At 44.1% G+C, this 21,641-nt stretch overlaps 3 protein-coding genes across 5 annotated transcripts; 2 read left to right on the top strand and 1 right to left on the bottom strand.

The window, feature by feature from the left end:
• Positions 1–4,104: 4,104 nt before the first annotated feature.
• Positions 4,105–12,709, bottom strand: LOC134466238 (apolipoprotein D-like). Of its 3 annotated transcripts, none has more exons than XM_063220134.1 (5): positions 12,652–12,709; positions 7,413–7,546; positions 6,130–6,254; positions 5,445–5,533; positions 4,105–4,919 (listed from the first exon to the last, which is right to left on the bottom strand). In XM_063220134.1, the coding sequence occupies exons 2-5, from the start codon at positions 7,530–7,532 to the stop codon at positions 4,684–4,686; spliced, it is 570 nt and encodes a 189-aa protein (XP_063076204.1). In that variant the 5' UTR covers positions 7,533–7,546; positions 12,652–12,709; the 3' UTR covers positions 4,105–4,683. The 3 variants fall into 3 exon arrangements, with proteins under 3 accessions (XP_063076204.1, XP_063076206.1, XP_063076205.1); XM_063220136.1 differs by having other exon boundaries at positions 12,698–12,709; XM_063220135.1 differs by lacking the exon at positions 12,652–12,709 and adding an exon at positions 10,656–10,740.
• Positions 12,710–14,064: 1,355 nt separating this feature from the next.
• LOC134465952 (apolipoprotein D-like) lies at positions 14,065–16,630 on the top strand. Its single transcript, XM_063219851.1, has 5 exons — positions 14,065–14,184; positions 14,415–14,539; positions 15,457–15,578; positions 15,992–16,080; positions 16,219–16,630. Exons 2-5 carry the CDS (start codon positions 14,420–14,422, stop codon positions 16,455–16,457), a joined length of 570 nt encoding a protein of 189 aa, XP_063075921.1. The 5' UTR covers positions 14,065–14,184; positions 14,415–14,419; the 3' UTR covers positions 16,458–16,630.
• A 1,527-nt stretch (positions 16,631–18,157) lies between these two features.
• apoda.1 (apolipoprotein Da, duplicate 1) lies at positions 18,158–21,574 on the top strand. Its single transcript, XM_063220133.1, has 5 exons — positions 18,158–18,185; positions 18,708–18,848; positions 19,238–19,359; positions 20,155–20,240; positions 20,891–21,574. Exons 2-5 carry the CDS (start codon positions 18,732–18,734, stop codon positions 21,124–21,126), a joined length of 561 nt encoding a protein of 186 aa, XP_063076203.1. The 5' UTR covers positions 18,158–18,185; positions 18,708–18,731; the 3' UTR covers positions 21,127–21,574.
• Positions 21,575–21,641: the final 67 nt, after the last annotated feature.

Raw genomic sequence — 21,641 nt, 5'->3', positions numbered from 1 at the left:
AGCTGGCACGCGTATAACGTGTTGTTGGTGCTAACTAAGGTATCTGGGCAGCGACGGCTGGGTATCTTTAGGGCTCACTGTAAGCTGGAGGCGGTCTGGCGTGTGTCCATGCATGGCAAGTCCAGATTTTGGCGTTCATGTGACAAAGCGAAGCCACACACTGTCTAAGCACTGGGTTGGATTTGCAGGCCGCTAATCTCATTATGAGCAATGAATTAAAGGAAAATTGCTGACGACTTGCATTAAGCAGTACGTTTGCGGAGGTCATATCAGACAGGATATTATCACTGTCTGGTCCTTATAGCTCCGCTGTCTGCAACAATCTGTCTCGCTGTCTCTCTGTCTCTCTGTCTTTCTGTCTGTCTCTTTGTCTTTCTTTCTGTCTCTCTCTGGCTGTCTCTCTCTGTCTGTCTGTCTGTCTGTCTGTCTGTCTCTCTCTCTCTCTCTCTCTCTCTCTCTCACACACTCACACACACACACACACACACACACACACACACACACACACACACACACACACACACACACACACACACACACACACACACACACACACACACACACACACACACACACACAAAATGTATTTTTCAGCATAGATTCAAGTGCATGGGAGAATGTAAACCTGTGGAGCAATATTTGTTGCTCGTGTTCAATAAAATGCAGAATGGAGAGCATGGAAAAAGAGAAACTTAACACTATATAAACACAGAGCAGGAAATAGTAAGGTGTGTGAAACACATATCTGTCTGATTTTGTTAGATATTACATTCAGAAGGAAACGATTGTTCCAAATTGTTAATTTATATTTTTCATCATCTTTAGCAAAAAACACCCATATTTGTGGATAAATTAATAAATTATATAAGGCTCATTATAATCCATATTTCTCCATCTGGCAAACTGTGCCTTGAAAGACGCACATAGACTGAATGGCAGCAAGCAGAATAAACTTACAGAAAGAGCAGGCAAATAAATGTCTTGCAAGACAGCAGAGAAGAGAAGCCAAAATAGAACAGCACATTATAAAATAAAATAAGAACACTCATTTGAGGAATTCACCTTGAAATTGCAGAGAGAGAGAGTGCGGCCGGCTTCCTAGTAGTCCCGGACAAGCAGAGTAAGTTTATCCCTTTGGCAATCCAGCAAGTGGAGTAAAGAAGGGGATGTAAATCCTTAGAGAAGGCCCCGGCCAGAGCCGATAGTCCAACGGCAGCACTGCCTGCAACAAACACTGAGCCACTTGTGTGCCACGCTCCCACAGATCCACTGTAGCAACCTGTAAACCAGACCGGCCGACAAGCCAGCCAATCAACCAACCAGAACAAGAGCAAGCTGCTCCGGGGGCCAGTGCCAAGAAGGTGTCTTAACTAAAAAAGACCTTTAAATACAGTTTCATTCCATCTCTATTAGCTGGCTTTATCTCCTACGTTAAGCCCTCCCTTCCCTGACATCATGGTGATCTCTTCCTAGACTGGTGTACCGGACCCTGCCCTGAAATGTAATTAAGAGCACAGCCTAAGCATTGGGGCTAAACCTCTTTCAACATTTACCTCAGTAATCCCTTGTTAGCACTTTTAAGGCCGTGGGTAAGACACCTAAATGCCTACCTTCCTTTTCCAGGGCGCCGTGCGTGTGGCTCTCCTGCTCACGGACTGGCTCAGGGCTCTCCAGTGGACATGTTGTGTTTCTATGTTTTGTTCATATCCATATGACTTTTTATGAGCACATTTGAATCTCTTGTTAAGAGCGTTGTTTCTCAGCATGTCAACTGTAGACTGTGCCATGGGTGAACACTGTGCCATGGGTGAACTAGCAAAATATGCTGCTCAGATTGTTGTGGGGATCATCTTCTCAGACTTCTTAAGCTGCACCATTTGCACTCACCAAACACTTATTGGGAATATATTCATATGGACTCTCTGCCTTCACTGGAGATGTTTATGAGGGCAATTACACCACATAAGTTTTAACTGATATTGTGTTTCATGGAAGATTAATTTTTTGTTATTATGTTTTTGTAAGTTTAATTTCATTTTTATATGTCTGTATCTCTGTCTGTGTCTGGAATTATATATAGGCTGCCATGTTGACCAGGACTCCCTGGCAGAAGAGACTCAGTCTCAATGGCACAATCCTGAGTAAATAAAGGAAAAATGAAAAGAAAGTATGTCCAGCAATTCCGAGAATTATGTATATTTAAAGGATAACTCCCGCCAATATCAACATGCAGTTGTAATGCTCACACTACTGGACTTGTCAGTACCTGATATTTTTTTCCAAGATCCTGGTCATTGTAATGGGGGCAGATGTTTGTTTACATTAATTTTTTATTTATTTAATTATTTAAAACATTTGTATTTATTCCCAAAAACATCTAAAAGGTTTTGCAAGAAAAGCAGACAACTATGTTAAGATTTTTAAAAAAATGTAAACAAAGCTGCCCCCATTAGAATAGCTCATATCTTGGAAAGGGCTGAGCCAAAAAATGCAGCATCACCAGGTACTGACAAGTCAAGGGTGTGAGCACTACAACAGGAAATTGGCAGGAGTGCGCCTTTGATGCTGCGAGGAAGAGAGGAATTTGTCCTGAGGTGGTGGAGGACCGGCAAATGTGATGTGTGTTGATGTGTTGCCCTGCACTTCCTTAACTCAGACCTTTACAGTGTGTCTGACTCCTGTTGTGTTGCATTGTGGTCCACCTGTTGCATTGCATTGCAGTATTGCATGTGCACCCTTTTTTTGCATATACACCTACGTCCTCACTCTCTCAAATCACCCCTCCCCTCTCTCACACACAGACATACGCACACACACATGCGCGCGCGCACACACACACACACACACACACACACACACACACACACACATGCGCACACACACACACACACATACATGCGTGCACACACACACACGCGCGCACAAACACACACACGCGCACATGCGCGCGCACGCGCACACACACACACACACACACACACACAGACGCACACACACATGCGCGCGTGCACACACACACACACACACACACACACACACACACACACACACACACACACACACACACATGCGCACACACACACACATACATGCGTGCACACACACACGCGCGCACAAACACACACACATGCACATGCGCGCGCGCGCGCACACACACACACACACACACACACACACACAGATGCATAAATATTCAGTGAGAGAAACGTATTATTCAATAAAATGTAGAATTTACTACACACATGTTTACTTTACGTGTACAAAAGAAATTGCACCTATTTATTTAAAACAGTGTCTTCATGACCAACAATGGCAACTACGTAAATAACATCTACAAATACAGTTGCAAACCAGACTGTCAAAGTCGGTTAACTGCCAACTGAAATTCCTCCATGTTAAGGCACTACTGTTGTTGTTTATGCCATCTGGCTGATCCAGGCAAATGGGATGGCCACTCCAAAGCAAGCCGGAATAATGACATGCTCGCAAATGAAGTTAACGAAGAATTAAGACATCTAACCCCCTAATTTGGGAATCTGCCTGAGTAAGCTTTTCAGAGGGGATTGCTGTCCGGCCTGTTTGTGCTTATGGAGTCACACTGAGGCGAAGGGATAAAATAAGGTTTAACCTCAAAACGGCTGTGGCTATAAATTCTCCTAGTTCTTTTAGGGATTTTCAGTGGATGACAACACGGTAATCCTGTGCAAGCTAATTCCAGAACACGGGATCAAAGCGAAATGACAATATTTGTGAGATGACGCATTGAAACATGACGTGATGCAATTCAGACTAGTACAGAGACACTAGGAACAGATAATCTGGTTAACCCAATAGAGTGGCGTACAAAAACATGTACACACACACACACAAAGTGATTCATTAACACATTAACCAATTAATAGGTTAATTAGGTGTTGATTAATGGTTTAATTAAATAATTATTTAAATCATCAGATATTTTATGAATATGTTATTTACCCTTTATGACATACCATAGGCTATAAATCAATTCTAGATGCTGTTTTATGTAATGTAATAACAAAACAACAAAACTCACAAAGTTCTGAACCAAGCTTTTTATTTGTAAAGCAATTTCCTTAGAAACATTACAATGCAAAGGGCTTTACAGAAAAAAAAACCCAAATCGCCAGATAAGAGACACCAAGCTACTTAACCAGGAACAGCAACAAAGAACAAGAGGAATGTAAAAAAAGACGAATGCCATCATGTGACATGAATATTACTGACATTCAAATATTGATACATTTGTAATGACATATTTACACCACAAAAGCAAGCACACATCCAAAAAAGGACAAATTTGCCTGAATCTGCACGGTAACATTCAAAAAATTATCACAATGTGACATAACTCTTACTTAGATTGCAGGAAGTTTTTTAAATTATTTCATGGCTAGTGAGAAATAATATCGGCAATCATGTTACCCACCGATGGAATGAATAGGCCTACCAATGAGGCCAGCTCACGGAACAGAGAGAGAGAGGGAGAAAGAGAGAGAAATAGAGAGAAAGAGAGAGAGACTGACTAATATGAAGAGAGACACCACCTCTCTCTCTTCCTCCACCGGCTAGTCAGCTCTGGTGATGCTACTGCCCATGAACCTCCCTCGCCTCGCCTTGCCTCGCCTTGTCTTGCCTTGCCTTGCCTTGCCTTCCATGAATTTACTCGGGCATGGAGTCGCAGCCCACATGTGGGGTGGTCATGAGCTTGTCGATTTTGATGCCGTGGGAGGTCAGGGTGGTGTGCAGGCGATCTACGGTCTCCTGGGGAAGGGAACGGCTACGGCTCAGGATCCAGATGAAGTCTGCGTACAGAGGGCCGGCGTTCTTGCAGCCGTACACCAGGGCGTAGTTGTCAAAGTCGGTGTCCAGGACCCAGTAATTGCCAGGAGGAGTGCCTGTTATAGGAGGCCAACGAGGAGATGATGAGAGCTCATACCTCATGTTCAATTTAACTGTGGTAGTGCCAATACAGACTAACTCAATATCTTATCAAACTGTTTTACTGACCCATAGCATAGAATAGACAGGCATAAAATCAAATCAAAATCGGCCCAGTTGTGGCTTAGTCGGCTGGGCACTGGACTGCTACGCGGGAGACCCTGGTTCAATTCCCGTCCCGGGACATTTCCCGATCCTCCCCCGCCCTCTGCCCCCCCCTCTCTCTCCCACTCATTTCCTGTCCCACTCTTCACTGTCCTGTCTAAATAAAATTGAAAACCCCCCAAAAGGCAAGTAAAATGTATTATGAATTTTGACAGGGACAGCCCCCAGCTATACAGTATTATGTAAAAGACCAAATTCGTATAAGGTGTCATTGCATGAATGGTGTTATGTAACTTGGTTCAAGAGCCTGTAAAGGATTCAAGTCCTTGATGAGGTGGTGTGCTTGGCGTGAGTGTGTATGCTCTGGGTGTCATCACCTGGGTAGAAGGTGACAGCCAACTTGGCAGGCTCGGAAGGATCCACTACCGTGGCAGTGCCCTCAGCTACGTTGATCGTGCCATCAGACCTGACCCAAAAAACAAACGAACACACACACACACATGCACACACGCACACACACACACGCACACACACACAGAGTTTTACACAAATGTATAAACATACTCCACATTCCATGAAAATATTGAATACTATTAAGTGCTGTGACTATGTAAATACATGCAGTATTGCTCTGCTTGCCACGCAATCATCACAGTTTATAGATATATGTACTCTACTCATGCACACAGTAGACCACATGCACGATGTTGGAAGTCCTAGGGGTCTTTGTCACGGGCCTGCGGCCCCTAGGCTACAGGTTGCTGTGGGGCCCCCCAGAAAGCAAATTTTACGACAAATTGAAATAGGCAGTGTCATAGTTACGAGCTAGGAATTAAGGATTCTACCAACTACCAACAGGTCTACCAACTGTACTCAGGACGATAGATGAATTTTTCAGCATTGCATCCTGTCACAATTCTACAATTTCTTACTTGTGGCCAATCTGGGGCCCCCTGGCGAGTGGGGGGCCCTTGGTTGCAACTTGCAAGCATATCTAGCCTGTGCATTAATCCGGCCCTGATCACAGCTAAACTACTTCATGCATACTACTATAGCTCTTACAGCAGCTCTTCGTTCAGCACGCTGACGACGCCCTCGCCATCACCGGGGGTGTAGGTTGCCTGGCCGCAGGTGCCACTCTGGAAGACGTTGGGAAGCTTCTGAATCTCATACCACCTGCCCAAATACTGCAACCGGGAAAAAAAACAAGGCAAAGAGGAAAACAACGTCCAATCAATATCCAGTGTGCACTGTGATATGGTGTTTATACTACCCTCCCCAAATACTGGAACTGTAAAAACAGACACAAAGGAAAAACATTCAACCAATATATACGTAGTACTGTGATATAGTGTTCACCTCTGGCAAAGACTACAAAAGGCAAAAAGGCAAAACGGCATAAAGCTCAACATTGAGCCAACAAGCTGGGTGAGGAGAGACAGTGGCATAGTAGGCCTACACCATGGTATGGTGTCAATAGCATCTGTCAAAATACTGCAACATGCAAACAGGAACTTCTGAAATGCCATTGACCCGTACCTACACAGGCTAAGGTTGCATGTGACAAATAAATTACTCTTACTCTTACTTTTACACCATGATATATGACTCCCTCTCCCTGGCTGTCAGTCCATTTTACTAGTCCGTAATAGCCACTTTTACATTAGAACCAGTTTTGGTTCTAGGTTTCATAAATATTCATGAATATTCATCCATGTCTTCCACACCATGGTTTCACTCCAAACTGGTTTTAATGTAAAACTGGCGCAAGGCAATTCCCAAATCACTCCAGTTGGAACTGAAAATGGGCGAATTAAAAACCAAAAACAGTGTAGCCACGCCTTGGTGGAACGTGTTTCCATTTGAACCATGCTAATGGATAAATGGTCACATTCCGGTGTACATATACACGTGCCTTGCACTAGGCCTACTGCAGCTTTGTGTTTTCTTTTCCATTTATTATATTGATTGACTCGAATAAAGCAAGAGTCAAATGTCAGGGAGCAAAACATTGTGGAACGAATGAGATAAATACATGACAAAAGAGATTAAACCATAATGTGATTTTTGAAATCAAATTATAATACTGTAACACAAATATGTAAACCTTTCTCTGACATTTTCCTTTCAGTGGAAGGGATATCTTTTTTTTGTCAACCTGCCTTTTTAATGTGGATACTTTTTAAAACCTTTTTTAACTTCTACTTTTTTGCTTTTTCTTTTTTAGGACTTTCTGAGCAAAAAAAACTTTCATTACTCATGAATTCTAAAACTCATGAGCACATGACAATAAAAAAGCGCATATCCTTGTATCCTTGTTTCCTTTAATTCAAGACAGCACTCACCTTGACGACGTCGAAGTTCTGCTGGACGGGGGGATCGGGGCACTTGCCAAGGTGGATGACCTGGGCCTCTGCCACCAGGAAACACAGCAGCGTCACAGACAGCACCTTCAGGCTCTGCATGGTTCAGTTTACACCTGCCAAACAGAACACCATTACAAGAGTTAGTTATTAGCACAGGATAGCTATACCTCACATGGTTGGGGGAGTCTTCTCTCTAGGCAACCGTCCTTACCTGTAGCTAAATCAGGGTGAGGAGTGAAACCAGAGGTGAGCGTATTTATACAGAAGCTGTGGCTCCTCTCAGACCAAACCCAGATTCATGCAAATTAGGGCCAAACCCCTGCCTCCATCCATCTTCAAGAAATATGTTTGATGTTTTGGGAATAATGACCAGAGTTGGCACCTGTTCTAACAAAGCTGTTGGGGGTGGGGTTCCGACTCCGAGTTTGCGTAAGCGTACTGTCTTTACCATAACATGCTGCATTACTTACATGTCACAATACAGTATGTGCAGCAAACAAAGAGGAATATCTGCCTTTTCCCAACGCATGTATTCATAAGTTCTGTACTGTATCCAGTGCAGATAGATGCAAATGTCACATTATAATGAGTGGAACTAGAGGTAGAGTGCTGATACAATGCAGATGAGATAGGCTATGTTAATATTATAACAAATAATTAAATTTGTACAATTTCAGTTTTCTTTCTTCTGTACTTTTAATTATAATATATAATTTTCAATTAATTTCATTAAGTCCTTAGCGCAGAGCCTAACCTTACTGTCACCAAAATTGTAGCCTAATGGCTATGTCTTAATCTGTTATGGAAGGTTCTCTGTAATGTCATAGCAATATTGCAGGCGACCCCATCTGCGCTATAAACATAATAAAGTTATGTTTTCCCCAGGATAATTATGAATGAGAAGTGAACAATTCAGCTTGGAGCAGGCTTCACTCTTAAATATTTCCATTGTGTGGTGCTGGCCCAAATGCTGAACTCAATTTTTCAAGAAATAGACTGTATATAGGCCTAGTGTTTTTTACATTATGTACAAAATGTGAAAACATTCAAATATACTCTATGAATCTAATGTATTTTACATCATTTCAAAGGCCTGTTGTTGCCCTTTTTTGTGCTACTTCATTACGTAAAACTTTTGAAAGGAATTCCAGCTGCTTCAACTTTGGCCCTGTGAAGCTGCCAACTCCTTTGGATAATATTATGACCTGAATGCACAGGAGTCCTCACAGACAATACCTGTACGTGTTCAACAATTAAGATTATTGACTTGGTGTGAATGTGTAGCCCATGCATTGCATTCGGTGTGCACAGGGATAAATGATTAAACACCTGATGTAGGAACCGTTGCACAACATACAGTATCCTCCAAGCCCATCTGCTGCTTTCCCTGGATGGGGCCCCTACATCACACGCACACACATTTAGGGGTTATCAAAGTTGCTTGGAGAGCGGAAAAGATCATTATCTTTGTCAAAACAGTCTACCTGACCTCCACGGTAGGTTGCCTGTTATCCCCAGTTGCACTGACCTTTAGTTGGTCTCCTGTGAGACACAGTGGGATCATGGGTATGGGCAGCTAGTATGTTCATACGTGTTACCACACGTGCAAGCGTATCCATGATGCAACCAACCCCGTGACCGCAGCGGTCACCTGTATGGGGCCGAGGACCTCTCATTCTGTTTGGCGTGGTTTACATGATGTGAACACTACAGCTGCTCACAACTGCACTGGCTCTACATTCATTTGTCAAATGCCATTACGTATTACACAATAACTTATATAACTTAAGCACATGTGCTTATTTAAGCGCCTGTAATGTTGTGCACTTTTTGTCACTTTGCGAAGGGGAGAGGTACAGGTGAGCCCTATACGGCAGTAGCCATATGCAGCTTGATAAAAATGCACTATTTACCTGTAAAATGTATAAAATGCTGGCTAGTATTACTATTTTCTGCAATATACAATACATGACTTGTTCAAAATTGTCCTTTAAAAATTTTTTTTTTTGTTATGCGTGTGGAAGTACAGTATTGTACATCTGCCTATATGTTATCCTAGGTTTTTGGAATAAGATTCTTATGATTCTTATGATTGTGAGTATGTTTATTATGAGTATTGTAATTATTATGGTTATGATGATGATGATGATTATTGATGGTGATGATGACGATGGTGATGATTGTTAGGATGAAGAGTAGTGTTTCTTAACGGGGGCTCTACAGAACCCCAGTGGGTGTTAGGGAGCCCTCGCAGGGCGTTCTGAAAGAGACGGTACAAAGGGGGCGGTGCTTGCAGGGACATTAGTCAATTATATTTTTTAATACTAAGGGGGCATTGGCAGGTATATGATAATGTCAGGGGGGCGTTGGGAAGCTTATCATGAGGTCAAGAGGGTGTATCCTTTTTCAAAAAAAGGTTGAGAACATGGTAGAACATTAGACTAGAGGTGACACGGCAAATAAAACTGTGTGAATATGAAGAAGCACATTATGTGACGGAGGTCATCTTGGACCTGTTCACCCCCCTCGGGGATCGAACGTGCGACCTCGTCAACTACAATGGTTCGGCAATGGGAGACAGTACGATACCGCTGGGCCAAGAGACTAGTCTCTCGGCCCAACGGCACGAGACTGTATGAGGCTATCGGAGGGAGGTTTACCAACGTTCCACGCCAACTCTGTGCTAGTTAGCCTCCATTACACTCTCCCCCTTAAACCTCACTCCCATCCGGGTCACGGCACCACCGTGACGGAGGTCATCTTGCACCTGTTCACCCCCCTCGGGGATCGAACGTGCGACCTCGTCAACTACAACGGTTCGGCAATGGGAGACACAGTACGATACCGCTGGGCCAAGAGACTAGTCTCTCGGCCCAACGGCACGAGACTGTATGAGGCTATCGGAGGGAGGTTTACCAACGTTCCACGCCAACTCTGTGCTAGTTAGCCTCCGTTACAAATAACCAAAGACCAAATTTGAAATGGCAGGCTAAATATCTACTTAAATCACATGGAGAGTGATAAAATACATTTAAAAATCAAATTATATTAATTGTGTAGATATTTAGCAACACACTTCAACTATTGTCCTTCTATAGTGTGTTGATGGACATTTTCACAATAGCCTTATTCGAGATTCCGCAACGTCTGCATGCACATGCAGACAGCAATGCGTTCTGGATCAAAATGTTGCATGATGGTTAGATTTGTTGTCGAACTTACCAAATTTCAGAATTTGTACAGGAAGGTGCTACGTCCTGCTGGGCATTGCTGCTTGTCGCACCTCCTCCGGTGCCCATGGGTCAGCTGCAGGGTCATCAGTCGGGAACCACCATTCATTAACGTTTCGCCCCTTTAATCCCGAAACGTTTCCTGGTGGTGGGGCAGTGACAGGGACGTCTCCCTGTCACCCCCTGCAGCTGATGGGTGTTTTCCCCTGAGGATGTTGTCTGAGGTTAGGTGTTCTTCCCCCACGTTTTGTCCTTCCTCCTGAGCCAGAGCCAAAAGCCTGGTCGGAGGGTTGTGGTGGTGATCTCCATAGGGAACTGAAGCTTCCTGTCAAGATCAACTCTCATGCTCCATTCTTGGTCAGGGGTGAATGGCCTTGCTGGTTTCCCTGGCCTTGCAGAGTGCACAACATTCTTCACTTCCGAACCACTGGTGGAGGTTCCGAGGGCAGGGAAGCGTGTCGTAGGTTGCACGGATGAGGAAGCTTAGTCTTGCCTGTGGGATCTTCCACACATCTGCCCAGCTGATGTTCCTATTTGAAATTCCCTCCCAGGTCGTCCAGCTTCCTTGCCGTCCCTGTGACACAGCTTTGATTTTGTTGCGGTCTTCATCAATCCTCGTCACCTCCGCCACCACCATCTCCTTCCTTTCCTTTCGGTTGGCCTTGGACCAGACCCCATCCTAGGCCTGCCCTCCCTACCTGGACTCTGCCCATGATCTCTTGATGTTGGAGCCGACTGATGGCTTGGTTGACCTCGGACTGGGCCTTCCACTTGTGGCCTGTCGACACCTTGGCGTTGGCATTCCTTACAGACTTGTCTGTGGACTCTCTAAGTTCGAGGACCAACCTAGTTTTCTCCTGCATGTAGCCTAGCTGTAGTGACTTTAGAGGTAGCAGCAGCGCGTTTTTTCCAAAGAGGCCGGCTTCAGATAGGCACCGTGGCAGCCCCAACCACTTTTGGATGAATGAGGTGGCTTTCCCATCCATCTTACTCACAGTCGATGAGGGGATCTCACTCATTTTCAGGGGCCACATTACCCTCTGGTATAGCTTAAATTGGTAGCACCAGACCTTGTATTTCCCAGGGAGTTGGCTTTGGTCGATCCTTGCCAGCCCATCGCAGAACTGTTTCATGACAGTTCTCCCCATCTGCTTATCCGAAAGCTCTGCAGTGTACTGCCTCCCCAGGTTTTTGATGGACTGCTCTGCGAGGAGTGGTATCTTCTCCCCTCCGACGACAAAGGTGGTGCTGTCGTTCCTAACACCTCTCCTAAGTGACAGGCTACGAGACTTGGAGGGCTTGATTTTCATTCTTGCCCATGACATTTCAGTATTGTTGCTACGACATGTCACATAGTATCAAACATTCTCGGGATCAATGCAACACCAGACGGACTCCCCTACCCCGCAGTTGTTAATGCCATTAATGCGCGTCTGTATACCGCTTCCGAGGGGACTCACCCCTGAACTGGTTGGCCAACAGTTCACTCGTGTGTGTAGGCGCGTTGTCTCACACCCCTTCACAAGTCTGCACAGCACCCCACCTCAGGTACTCCTCCCCACCTGTCCCCCCACACCTCACACATGGTGTGCTAGATCAAACTGGTGCAAGCTCGTCTTGTTCACATTTGTGGTCGACTTTAAATGCACAGAGTTTAATACCACCCACATCATGACGACAAGTTCCTGCTCACATTCTTTGTCAACATCGACTGACGGCAACAAAGTCGAGTGCGCCTACTGATGTAATGTGTCGAGGCGGGTCTTAATGCAGTGGCACGCAGATCCAGCAGGAGACAGGAGATGCGATTTTTGCCCTTTGTTTTGCAGTTCATGATGAGGTGAGCCAATGAGAAACCCAAACCAAAATGTTGAAAAATAAATATATACACTATACCATGAGCACAATATAAGCATGCTGCACATGTCCTAACTAAATCTACAATAAGAATCTAGCCAAAGGCTGACATTGCAGGCCTTGCAACTAACCTCACACAGCTGAGGATAAATCACAATGGAGCAGAGAAGAACACACCTTGGCTTTCACCATGAAGCTCTCTCTAAATGAGAAACATCAAGACTATTATAAAGTGCACCTGGCACACCCTGAAATTGGACCCTTCCAATGTCAGCATAGAAACAGGGGTAACTACAGGCATTCAGACAGTAAACATTACATTTCCAGGTTTAAAATGGTACCACACTAAATAATTTCAGGTCTTCTACAAAATTATAAACTCATAGGTACACAAACATTAATGATAATGCTGATAATACAGTTAATTCAACAATTAACTAATTGGTTAAGCATTTAAGCAATTATTCAATTGCCTGAGGGTAAGGTTGTGTGTACTCACACTTGCCCCAGAATAACGCCTTCTTTCTGCAGGCATGCACATCTTTACATAGACAAAGGAAGTGCTACAACACTGGTAAGACACACAGTTTTATAACACTAAGTAAGCACTCATGAATGCTCTTTGACATTTAAAAACCAAATGGTAAACTCAGCAAAGGTAACTGCTGTAACAGGACAGCAAAACTAAACAAACAAAAGCGTTGGAGAGACTGTATGTGTGTAGTGTTTGTGCATGTGTATGTGTAGAATGTAATGAGTTTGTTGACAACACTTCCACACTAACGAGTCCTTGAGCAAACCGGAGCATGACAGGGAAAGATGTGAATGGTGAAGTGTGATTCATGTGTAATGGCAGCTGTCATTCCAGATGCCATGACGAGGCACACTCAGTTCACATTGTCACGATGATGATCATGATAGATTATTATTATTATTATTATTATTATTATTATTATTATTATTATTATTATTATTATTATTATCAGGATTGTTTGTTACATTACACTTAGCTGCCACTTTTATCCAAGGTGACTTATTTAAATAACAGGGTATTGGTTACAGTCCTTGGGGCAATGTGGGATTAGGTGCCTTGCTCAATGACACTTCAGTCATGGGTGGAGGTGTAAGGAGAGGGTGTAACCCTCTGATCTTAAGAGTAGTGGTGAGGTGTTAAAGTGATGCTGTCCCATTTTTGGAAATAAGCTTATTTTACACCTCCCCTTGAGTTAAATAATAGGGTTTTACCGTTCTCCTGTACTTTCAACCGTTTTCTGGCTATGGCAGTGCAAATTTTGCCTCCATGTTAGCAGTTAACCTTGAGTCCTATGAGACCAACTCCGGCTAACTGGTCTCATAGGACTCAATGTTAACTGTTATCTTGGAGGTGAAATGTGCACTGCCATAGCTAAAATGGTTGGAAGTACAGGAGAACGGTAAAACCCGGGGAGGAGTAAAATAAGCTTATTTCAAAAAATGGGACAGTATCACTTTAAATTTGAGTGGTTTTCCTGCTGCATTTGTGACAAACAAATGGCTGACCATACACTATTGAGGAGTTTTAGTAGGCCTTTGTCTGTGCCACAGGAATGTGGTTTGTTTACTCTCATTGCTTCTGATATATTGAGAGCTCAGAGCTGGCGCCTCTGCCCATTGAAGGCCATTTGGTAAGAACGCAGTGTGCTCGGGCTGATCTCAGGCTATCCTTAGGCCTACTTGATCTTTTTAATTGTAACGTCAAGATTTATTTCTTTTGGCAAGTGAGTTTGTTAAAACCCTGCGCAGAGTTTTCATCCTTCAATTTTTATTGGAGAAGATCTTGGAATAATCTATCAGAGGTTAGTAGGCTAATAGTAGCCGTAGTTTATCTTCATGTGTGTTTCTTGTGTGAATGCAGGGAGAATGCAGGCTGCACATGTGTTGTTGTTGGCCCTCCTGCCTGTTGTGGCAGTGAGAGCCCAGTCCCCACAACCCGGCAAATGCGCTGTGCCCCCGGTTCAGCAGAACTTCGACGTTGGCAGGGTGAGTGATGCTTTTACGTGACACATCGGGTAGACTTATACATAACATAACATATAACTCATAACATATTCTAATAGGTACAGTGCATGCATACTCATAAATGGGAAATACCATCAAGACATGTTTGCTGATTGAAATGAAGCATTGTAAATGGAGGTTTATACACGAGGTTCATACTTCATCAAATTTAATTTAATTTAACTGCGGGACCTCTTAATTTTTCGCCGGTGCTCTAAATGTGGCTTCACTGGGACACAACACTGATTGAAATTGACATAGAAGCTGTTGTGGACTGGCTCCGTGTAGGCTACGTTCATATCGTCTATGACACAGACTGCAACCAGATTTCCAGTGATGGGTAATCTGGCATTAGAAGTTTACAACCCTGCACCCACTAGGTTCATGCCATTCACAGTACCAGTAAAATCCAGTAATTAATAAAATCACCTGCACCCACCATATGTTCCAGGCAGATATTTTGAAATCACCTGTTTTATCTGGCACTGTGAATGGCTGAAACAAGTAATGGGTGCAGAGTTATAACTTCTGAATCAACATCATCACCCAACACTGCATATTTGGTGATAGGCCTATGTGTCGTGGTAGTATCTTTAGATGCAATGTACCACATCATGTCTTCCTGTTTGTTTTCTGAACACAGAGTCAAAGAGCCTGCAACGAATGCAGACCAAGGTTAAGTGACACACCTGGTTAAGTTAGCCTACAGGAAGTGGTAAACCGGCAAATAGTTGGTCCACAGGTGTCATTTAGCTGTAAGTGAGGGCTCCAGGCTCTTCTATTAAATGATTTATCACCACCTCAAGGGGTAGCCTAATATTCTGACTATTCAGCCAGGCTCTTGGAATACTCCCCAGTTCCACATCATCACGGTTGCAATCTGTTATGTTTTGTTGCAGTACGCTGGCAGGTGGTATGACATCCAGAAGCTGCCAGCGGTGTTCCAGAAGGGCAAGTGTAGCCAGGCAACATACACCGCTCGCAGTGATGGCCAGATCAGCGTCCTGAACCAGTCGCTGCAGTAAGTGGAGCTCTGCCGCAGTACAGGGAGCATGTGTTATCTTGTGTGCTCTTCGCACTCGCTTCGTGTTTCACACACCCAGCATTCCACCTCTCCACTCCCACTCCCATCCCATCCTGCGTGCTCTCGAGTCTCCAATCATCACTACCCCCTGCTGACACTCCGTGACACAGAACCGTGTGTGTGTTCGTGCATGTGTATGTGCGTGTGTGTGCAGGCGTGTGCATGACACAGACAGACAGACAGACAGACAGACAGACAGACAGACAGACAGACACAGGGAGACAGACAGACACAGGGAGACAGACAGACAAGAGAGAGAGAGAGACTGTGCACAGTATATCCAGTATGTTTATATCAGCACATCAATAGCTCACTTTACTGATGTCAGTCACAACTATTGGTGTTTACAGACCTGATGGAGCAGTCACCAGCACCGTAGGAACCGCATGGGCGCCAGATATGAACGAACCAGCCAAGCTCGTAGTTCGATTCGTTGAAGGTAAACCTTATCTAATAAAACACACTCATCTGCAATTTATACTGTAGCCTACATGCCGCAAATTTGTTTGGAAAAAAATAGAAACACAAACGAATGCAGTATGAATCACATAATCTCAGCCACTGTCCATTTTTCCAGGTAAACGTCCTGGCCCATACTGGGTGCTTTCCACTGACTACGAGAGCTACTCTCTGGTGTTCTCGTGTACTCAGCTCAGTAGTGAGGTCAACGTGAACTTCGCCTGGATCCTGAGCAGGTCCCGCTCCCTGCCCGCGGAGACCATCACCCAGCTGGAGGACAAGCTGCGCTCCTACGGCATCAAGATCGACAACATGACGGTCACGGACCAGACCGGCTGCAGTGCCATGCCTGCATGAGCGAGACCGCAGAAGCTATGAGCAGACAGGACGGCAACTAAATAGAAACAGGAGTCATAATATAATAAGCAGCTGTTGGTGACTACTCTGGACAGTAGGCCTAGATGCATTGGTGCGCACACAGACACACAGGCAGGCACACACACACACACACACACACACACACACACACACACACACGCACACGCACACGCACACGCACACGCACACGCACACACACACACACACACACACACACACACAATGTCTTTCATTTTCATCTGTCAGGTTTTCATTAACTTTTTTATTCTTGTGACGCATCTTGACAACAACAAAAAACCTGCCAACAAAATCAACAAACTACTTCCTTTGGCATGGGCACACACATTATACGTCATACCCTGCCGTTCCATCTGTCAATTTTTTTGTTTCAATCATTTTTTTCTTCTTTTCATAGCACATCTTATCTGTAACTAATTTTGTCATTCAAACCATGTGCCATTCAAATGAAGACAAGCCGGTCAGTGGGTTAAAAAAGTATCTGTTTAATGTCCCAAATGTCCTGCTTAATCCTGCATAGTCATTCCTCTCATTCAACCAACAGTTGCAGAGCAAATGATGTCAATGTTGTTGCTTACTGTCTGTAAATCAATCTGGCTGACTTTCCCCCAATAAATTCCTCGGTCTCCTTTACAAAAGTCTTGTGGCGTAAAACCATAAACCATGTTTAAAATAGATAGCAAACCGATAAAAAAATAAGTGTGATATTTTATGAGAAGTGCATGTGGCGGGATCGCCTCAGTAGCACACTCCCCGGGGCTATCATATCATCCTGGTGGCTCTGATGGCAGTGACGTGATGTCCAACGTCCTTGGGAGTGAGCGAGTGAGTGAGTCAGGTCACAGGCATGAGTAGTGGTGACAAGCAATAACAAAAGGAGCTTCCACTGCCGCTCATGGCGTATAGCTGGTGGCTTAGTCAGAGCTCAGTGCCCTGGTACTAAGTTCATGCCCTCCATGTTTTGCAGCCAGGCAGAGGTACAGGGAGGGACTGGGCTACACTCTGCATGGCTGTGCTGGGCTGGGTTGCGTTGTGCTGTGCTGTGCTGTGGCATTGCTGTGATGGGTTGTGCATGGCTGGGCATTGCTGTGCATGGTTGTCCCTGCTTTGCTGTGCTGTGCTGTGCTGGGTTGCACTGTGCTGTACATGGCTGTCCCTGCTGTGTACCCTTCTGCGATGGACCTTGCAAGAGCTGTGCAACAACCCTGTGTGTGTGTGTGTGTGTGTGTGTGTGCAGCATATGGATGGCAAATACACCTTGTGACACACGTCCATTCGACACGTATGCATTAAAAACATTTCCTGCAACTTCCTGTTCTACAGTAAATTGAAATGCAATGCAATGCAAAAAACAAACTCCATTACATCATTCACCGCTTTCTTACACGTCATATCTGCTAAAAAATCTCAAGGCAGACAACTTAAAAGACCAAAAAAGCAAAGGAGGTAAAGGAGGAGAGGTGTCCCCTTGAGTGTAGATGTGGTCCAATTAAATTTCAGACTGGAATGTCCCCCATGACTTCCATTTGTCTAATGGCTCACTTCATGTCCGAGATATCCCGGCCCTCACAAAGACACCCATTCATGACACACAACTTTGGAGTAACGTGACCCTGGGCGGCAGAGTGACTCTTATAAATACACAGGGCACCATGATTTGTTGAATATTCTCACGCAGAATCCACAGAGGTAAGGTATCATTGCGATTTTTCCTGAATCCCCTTTTTATTGGCATATTTCCATGGTTTCTGTAGATGTAGATATGGTGTTGTTGGTGGCGACGTGTATGTACAGTATATGTGTTTGGTGATGGCAAGAGGTGGAAATCGTCATACAAAGTTGCAAGTTTTCTGATACGGAAGTAAAGTTGTATTGTGATTATGTATGCGTATGGCACAGCTATGTATGTGTGTTTATTGACAGTTACTACAAGTAAAAGGGGCAAATGTGCGCCTCTGTTATGTAGTTTGATATGTGGATATGCCCTATGTGTTTCATATGTCACATACAACAGAAATGTCATTAAAAGTTAAAAAATCTAAATATTACCTACTGTCTGTGCTTTACATAGCTTTACTGGTGCTTGAACCAAAATCGAGGGCAAACATTTGTGTTGTGTTTTGAGAGCAATGGAATGATAGGAAATATTGTGACATGGTGTAGAATATCAGACAAGGCACTAACGGTGATGCTCCAATACACCGATTTCAGGTCTGTGCTTAACGAGTTGTCACCATGAAGCAGTCCTTCGTCATGATCCTGCCCCTGCTCTTGCCCCTGATCAGCGCACAGGTGCCCCACTGGGGACCCTGCCCAGAGCCTCCTGTCCAGGCCAGCTTCAATATGAAGAAGGTACTACTTACTCTACACACTCATGCTTGGATTATTTTACTGACACTATGACTGATGATGGGACATTTAGGTTAAAGTTATATCAGGCCAAACTATTTGCCACTTAAACATGCCAATGTTACTGTGGACTTAAGCTAAAAACAAGACTGAGATTTGCATAGTAACGGAAAGCAAATATGTCTTTTTTATTGTTGATGTCTTAATGATTGCTTTTTTGTAGTAGGCCTATTATTATTAGTATATTATTGGTACCATTATCGGTACTAGTATCGGTTACATTATTGGCCCGGATAGTTTCCTTTCCTTGTTTCCTGATAGTACCAGTTCATGCATGATGCACTTTACCGTGTGTGACCAGATGTGCTTGCTGTGTGCTGTTTGTTTTGTAGTTCTTGGGCAGGTGGTATGAAGTGGCTAAGCTGCCTGCTCAGTTTGAGAAAGGGAGGTGCATCGAGTCCAACTTCACCATGAAAGCGGATGGGAGTGTCCGTGTCGTCAGCTCAGAGATACTGTAAGTACCAATTGCTTATTAAGGCAGTCCTGGGTAAGCGGTGAGGGCGTCAGGCTTGTAGCCCAAAGGTTGCCAGTTCAACTTCAGACCTGCCAGGTTGGTGGGGGGGTGGGGGGGGGAGATTAGTAATCAAACAATGCTCTACTCCATCCTCCTCCATCACTGAGGCACCCTGAGCATGGTACCATCCCTCCACACTGCTCCCTTTCCCTTTCGGGCGGCATTGGAGGTTGCCCCCTTGCACGAGTGAGGCATAAATGCAATTTCGTTGTGTGCTGTGTGCACTTGTATGCTGTGTCACAATGACAATGGGACCAGGACTTTCCCAGTTGGGCTTTCACTTCACTCACTTCTTCACTTATGGTAACCCTACAGCACTCTACTGTATACCATAACTGGCTGATACTGACCTAATTAACTCATTTAAGGTATAGGCAACATGGTTGCCGTCAGTCTTTCAATCACACTTAATGTACTTACTGGTGTGTCAATGCTGTATGACGCTACAGTATGCTCACTGAAACTGAAATGCCTGACTCCATGTTTAGACTGTAATGTGATGAAACGAGTTAACATCATGAGATGAGGCATGACTCTCAACACATCAGTCTCATCATACCTAATGACGCCACCATCATGAAAAGAAGGCTGCTTCAGAAAAGACCATGAACTTAAAAGAATTCAATTTTGAACTTCATGTATGAAATTGGGTATGAAATTGACTGGTCTTTGTGTGTGTGTGTGTGTGTGTGTGTGTGTGTGTGTGTGTGTGTGTGTGTGTGAGTGATGTTTCAGTAAGGGAGAACTGAGGACCATTGAAGGCAATGCAGTGGTTCAGGACATGAGGGAACCTGCTAAGCTTGGCATCAGCTTCTCCTACGGTGAGTACTGTGGACAAGTACTTTTAAAGTGAGAAGTCTGCATGTCTGATGTTTGGTAGAGAATATGAAGAAAGCCGCAATGGTGGAAAAACAAAGTTCTGCCATGGAATAAAAAAAAAACACAAAACAGGATTTCATGTGTGTGGACTCCTCACTCTAAAACTTGAATCAGCCTTTATCTAGCACCTTGACCTGGGATGTGGATAATCTTCCTACTCTACTGGACTAGTAGCATGTGATGGCCACGGTTTGCTGAGCAACACAGAGGGGGCCTTTGACCACACCAATTAAGACATATTGGCTGGAGAGCTTTGGATGTCTCATGAATGTCTCATGTTTAATCTCAAACACATTGGCCTACTTTTACTTAAAACATGCATGTTCTTGATACGAGTATGTGTGCACAAGAGGCCTACACATTTTACATTATTATCGTCATTATTACATAGAACATACATTTTACAAAAAACCAATGGGCCTAGCATTTTGGTAAATAATAGCATTAGGTCTAGGAAACAATAATGCCTTACTGGGTCATGTTGGATGTCAAGTCACCTCAGTTAGACTCTCTCACATAAGAATTAGTAATGTGATGTATTGGAGTGATACAATACTGCTTACTTCCTAACCTGCCCCTCTACTGTCCACAGTTCTGCCCTACACGCCATACTGGATCTTGTCTACTGACTACGACAACACAGCCATGGTCTACTCCTGCACCGACGTGCTGAGGCTGTTCCATGTGGACTTCGCCTGGATCCTGGCCCGCACCAGGACCCTTCCCGTCGCCACCATCACCAAGGCCAAGGAACTCTTTAACACCAACAACATCGACGTCACCCGGATGATTATGAGCAAGCAGGCCGGCTGTGAGAAGGACTACTGAGGCACTGGAACAGCAGAGAGAAGATAGCAAAGAAAACAAAAGCGGGAGGAAGAGACCGGAGAGGGAGGATGAAGCGAGAGAGAAAGCATGCAAGAACGCCACACTCACAGATCAGGCGGTTTGCTGCAGCCTGTTGGGCAGCGCTGATTGAACAGATTGTTTTTAATTAGCTTCAGTCACTACAGTCCTTTTTTTATCCACTTTTATTTTTTTACATGCAGTGTTTTCATTTTCTGGTTTAAAGGATTAATTTTGCCGAATAGCTGTGTAATATAGGCCTGTTATATTGTTTTTCTAGAGTTTTGTAACATTTCTTCGGCAGACGTAATTGCATCACTAAAATGGATTCCTAAATCTGATTTTGAAAGTTAATGTAACAAATTGAAAGCATGAGAACCTCCATGAGAGAGAAAAATAAAGTACAGTGTCTGAACAAGAGTCACGTGAACTGCTCTCCTGCAAAGATTTTTTCTTTTACATAACATGTCTTCAGTTGCACATCTACTGACACCACT

Source organism: Engraulis encrasicolus, chromosome 16 (assembly GCF_034702125.1).
Source record: "Engraulis encrasicolus isolate BLACKSEA-1 chromosome 16, IST_EnEncr_1.0, whole genome shotgun sequence".
In the NCBI taxonomy this organism is placed as follows: domain Eukaryota; kingdom Metazoa; phylum Chordata; class Actinopteri; order Clupeiformes; family Engraulidae; genus Engraulis; species Engraulis encrasicolus.
The sequence above is the reverse complement of the archived record's forward strand: the minus strand, read 5'-3'. Positions and strand labels throughout refer to the sequence as shown.

Excerpts from the sequence above, each read along its gene's own strand:
- LOC134466238 (XM_063220134.1), bottom strand. The coding sequence starts at position 7,532 with ATGCAGAGCCTGAAGGTGCTGTCTGTGACGCTGCTGTGTTTCCTGGTG. Across the intron at positions 5,534-6,129 it reads GTGCTGAACGAAGAGCTGCT|GTCTGATGGCACGATCAACG; the intron begins GTAAGAGCTATA and ends TTTTTGGGTCAG. Across the intron at positions 4,920-5,444 it reads GGCTGTCACCTTCTACCCAG|GCACTCCTCCTGGCAATTAC; the intron begins GTGATGACACCC and ends CTCCTATAACAG.
- apoda.1 (XM_063220133.1), top strand. The coding sequence starts at position 18,732 with ATGAAGCAGTCCTTCGTCATGATCCTGCCCCTGCTCTTGCCCCTGATC. Across the intron at positions 19,360-20,154 it reads GTCGTCAGCTCAGAGATACT|TAAGGGAGAACTGAGGACCA; the intron begins GTAAGTACCAAT and ends GTGATGTTTCAG. Across the intron at positions 20,241-20,890 it reads TGGCATCAGCTTCTCCTACG|TTCTGCCCTACACGCCATAC; the intron begins GTGAGTACTGTG and ends TACTGTCCACAG.
- LOC134465952 (XM_063219851.1), top strand. The coding sequence starts at position 14,420 with ATGCAGGCTGCACATGTGTTGTTGTTGGCCCTCCTGCCTGTTGTGGCA. Across the intron at positions 15,579-15,991 it reads GTCCTGAACCAGTCGCTGCA|ACCTGATGGAGCAGTCACCA; the intron begins GTAAGTGGAGCT and ends TGGTGTTTACAG. Across the intron at positions 16,081-16,218 it reads CGTAGTTCGATTCGTTGAAG|GTAAACGTCCTGGCCCATAC; the intron begins GTAAACCTTATC and ends CCATTTTTCCAG.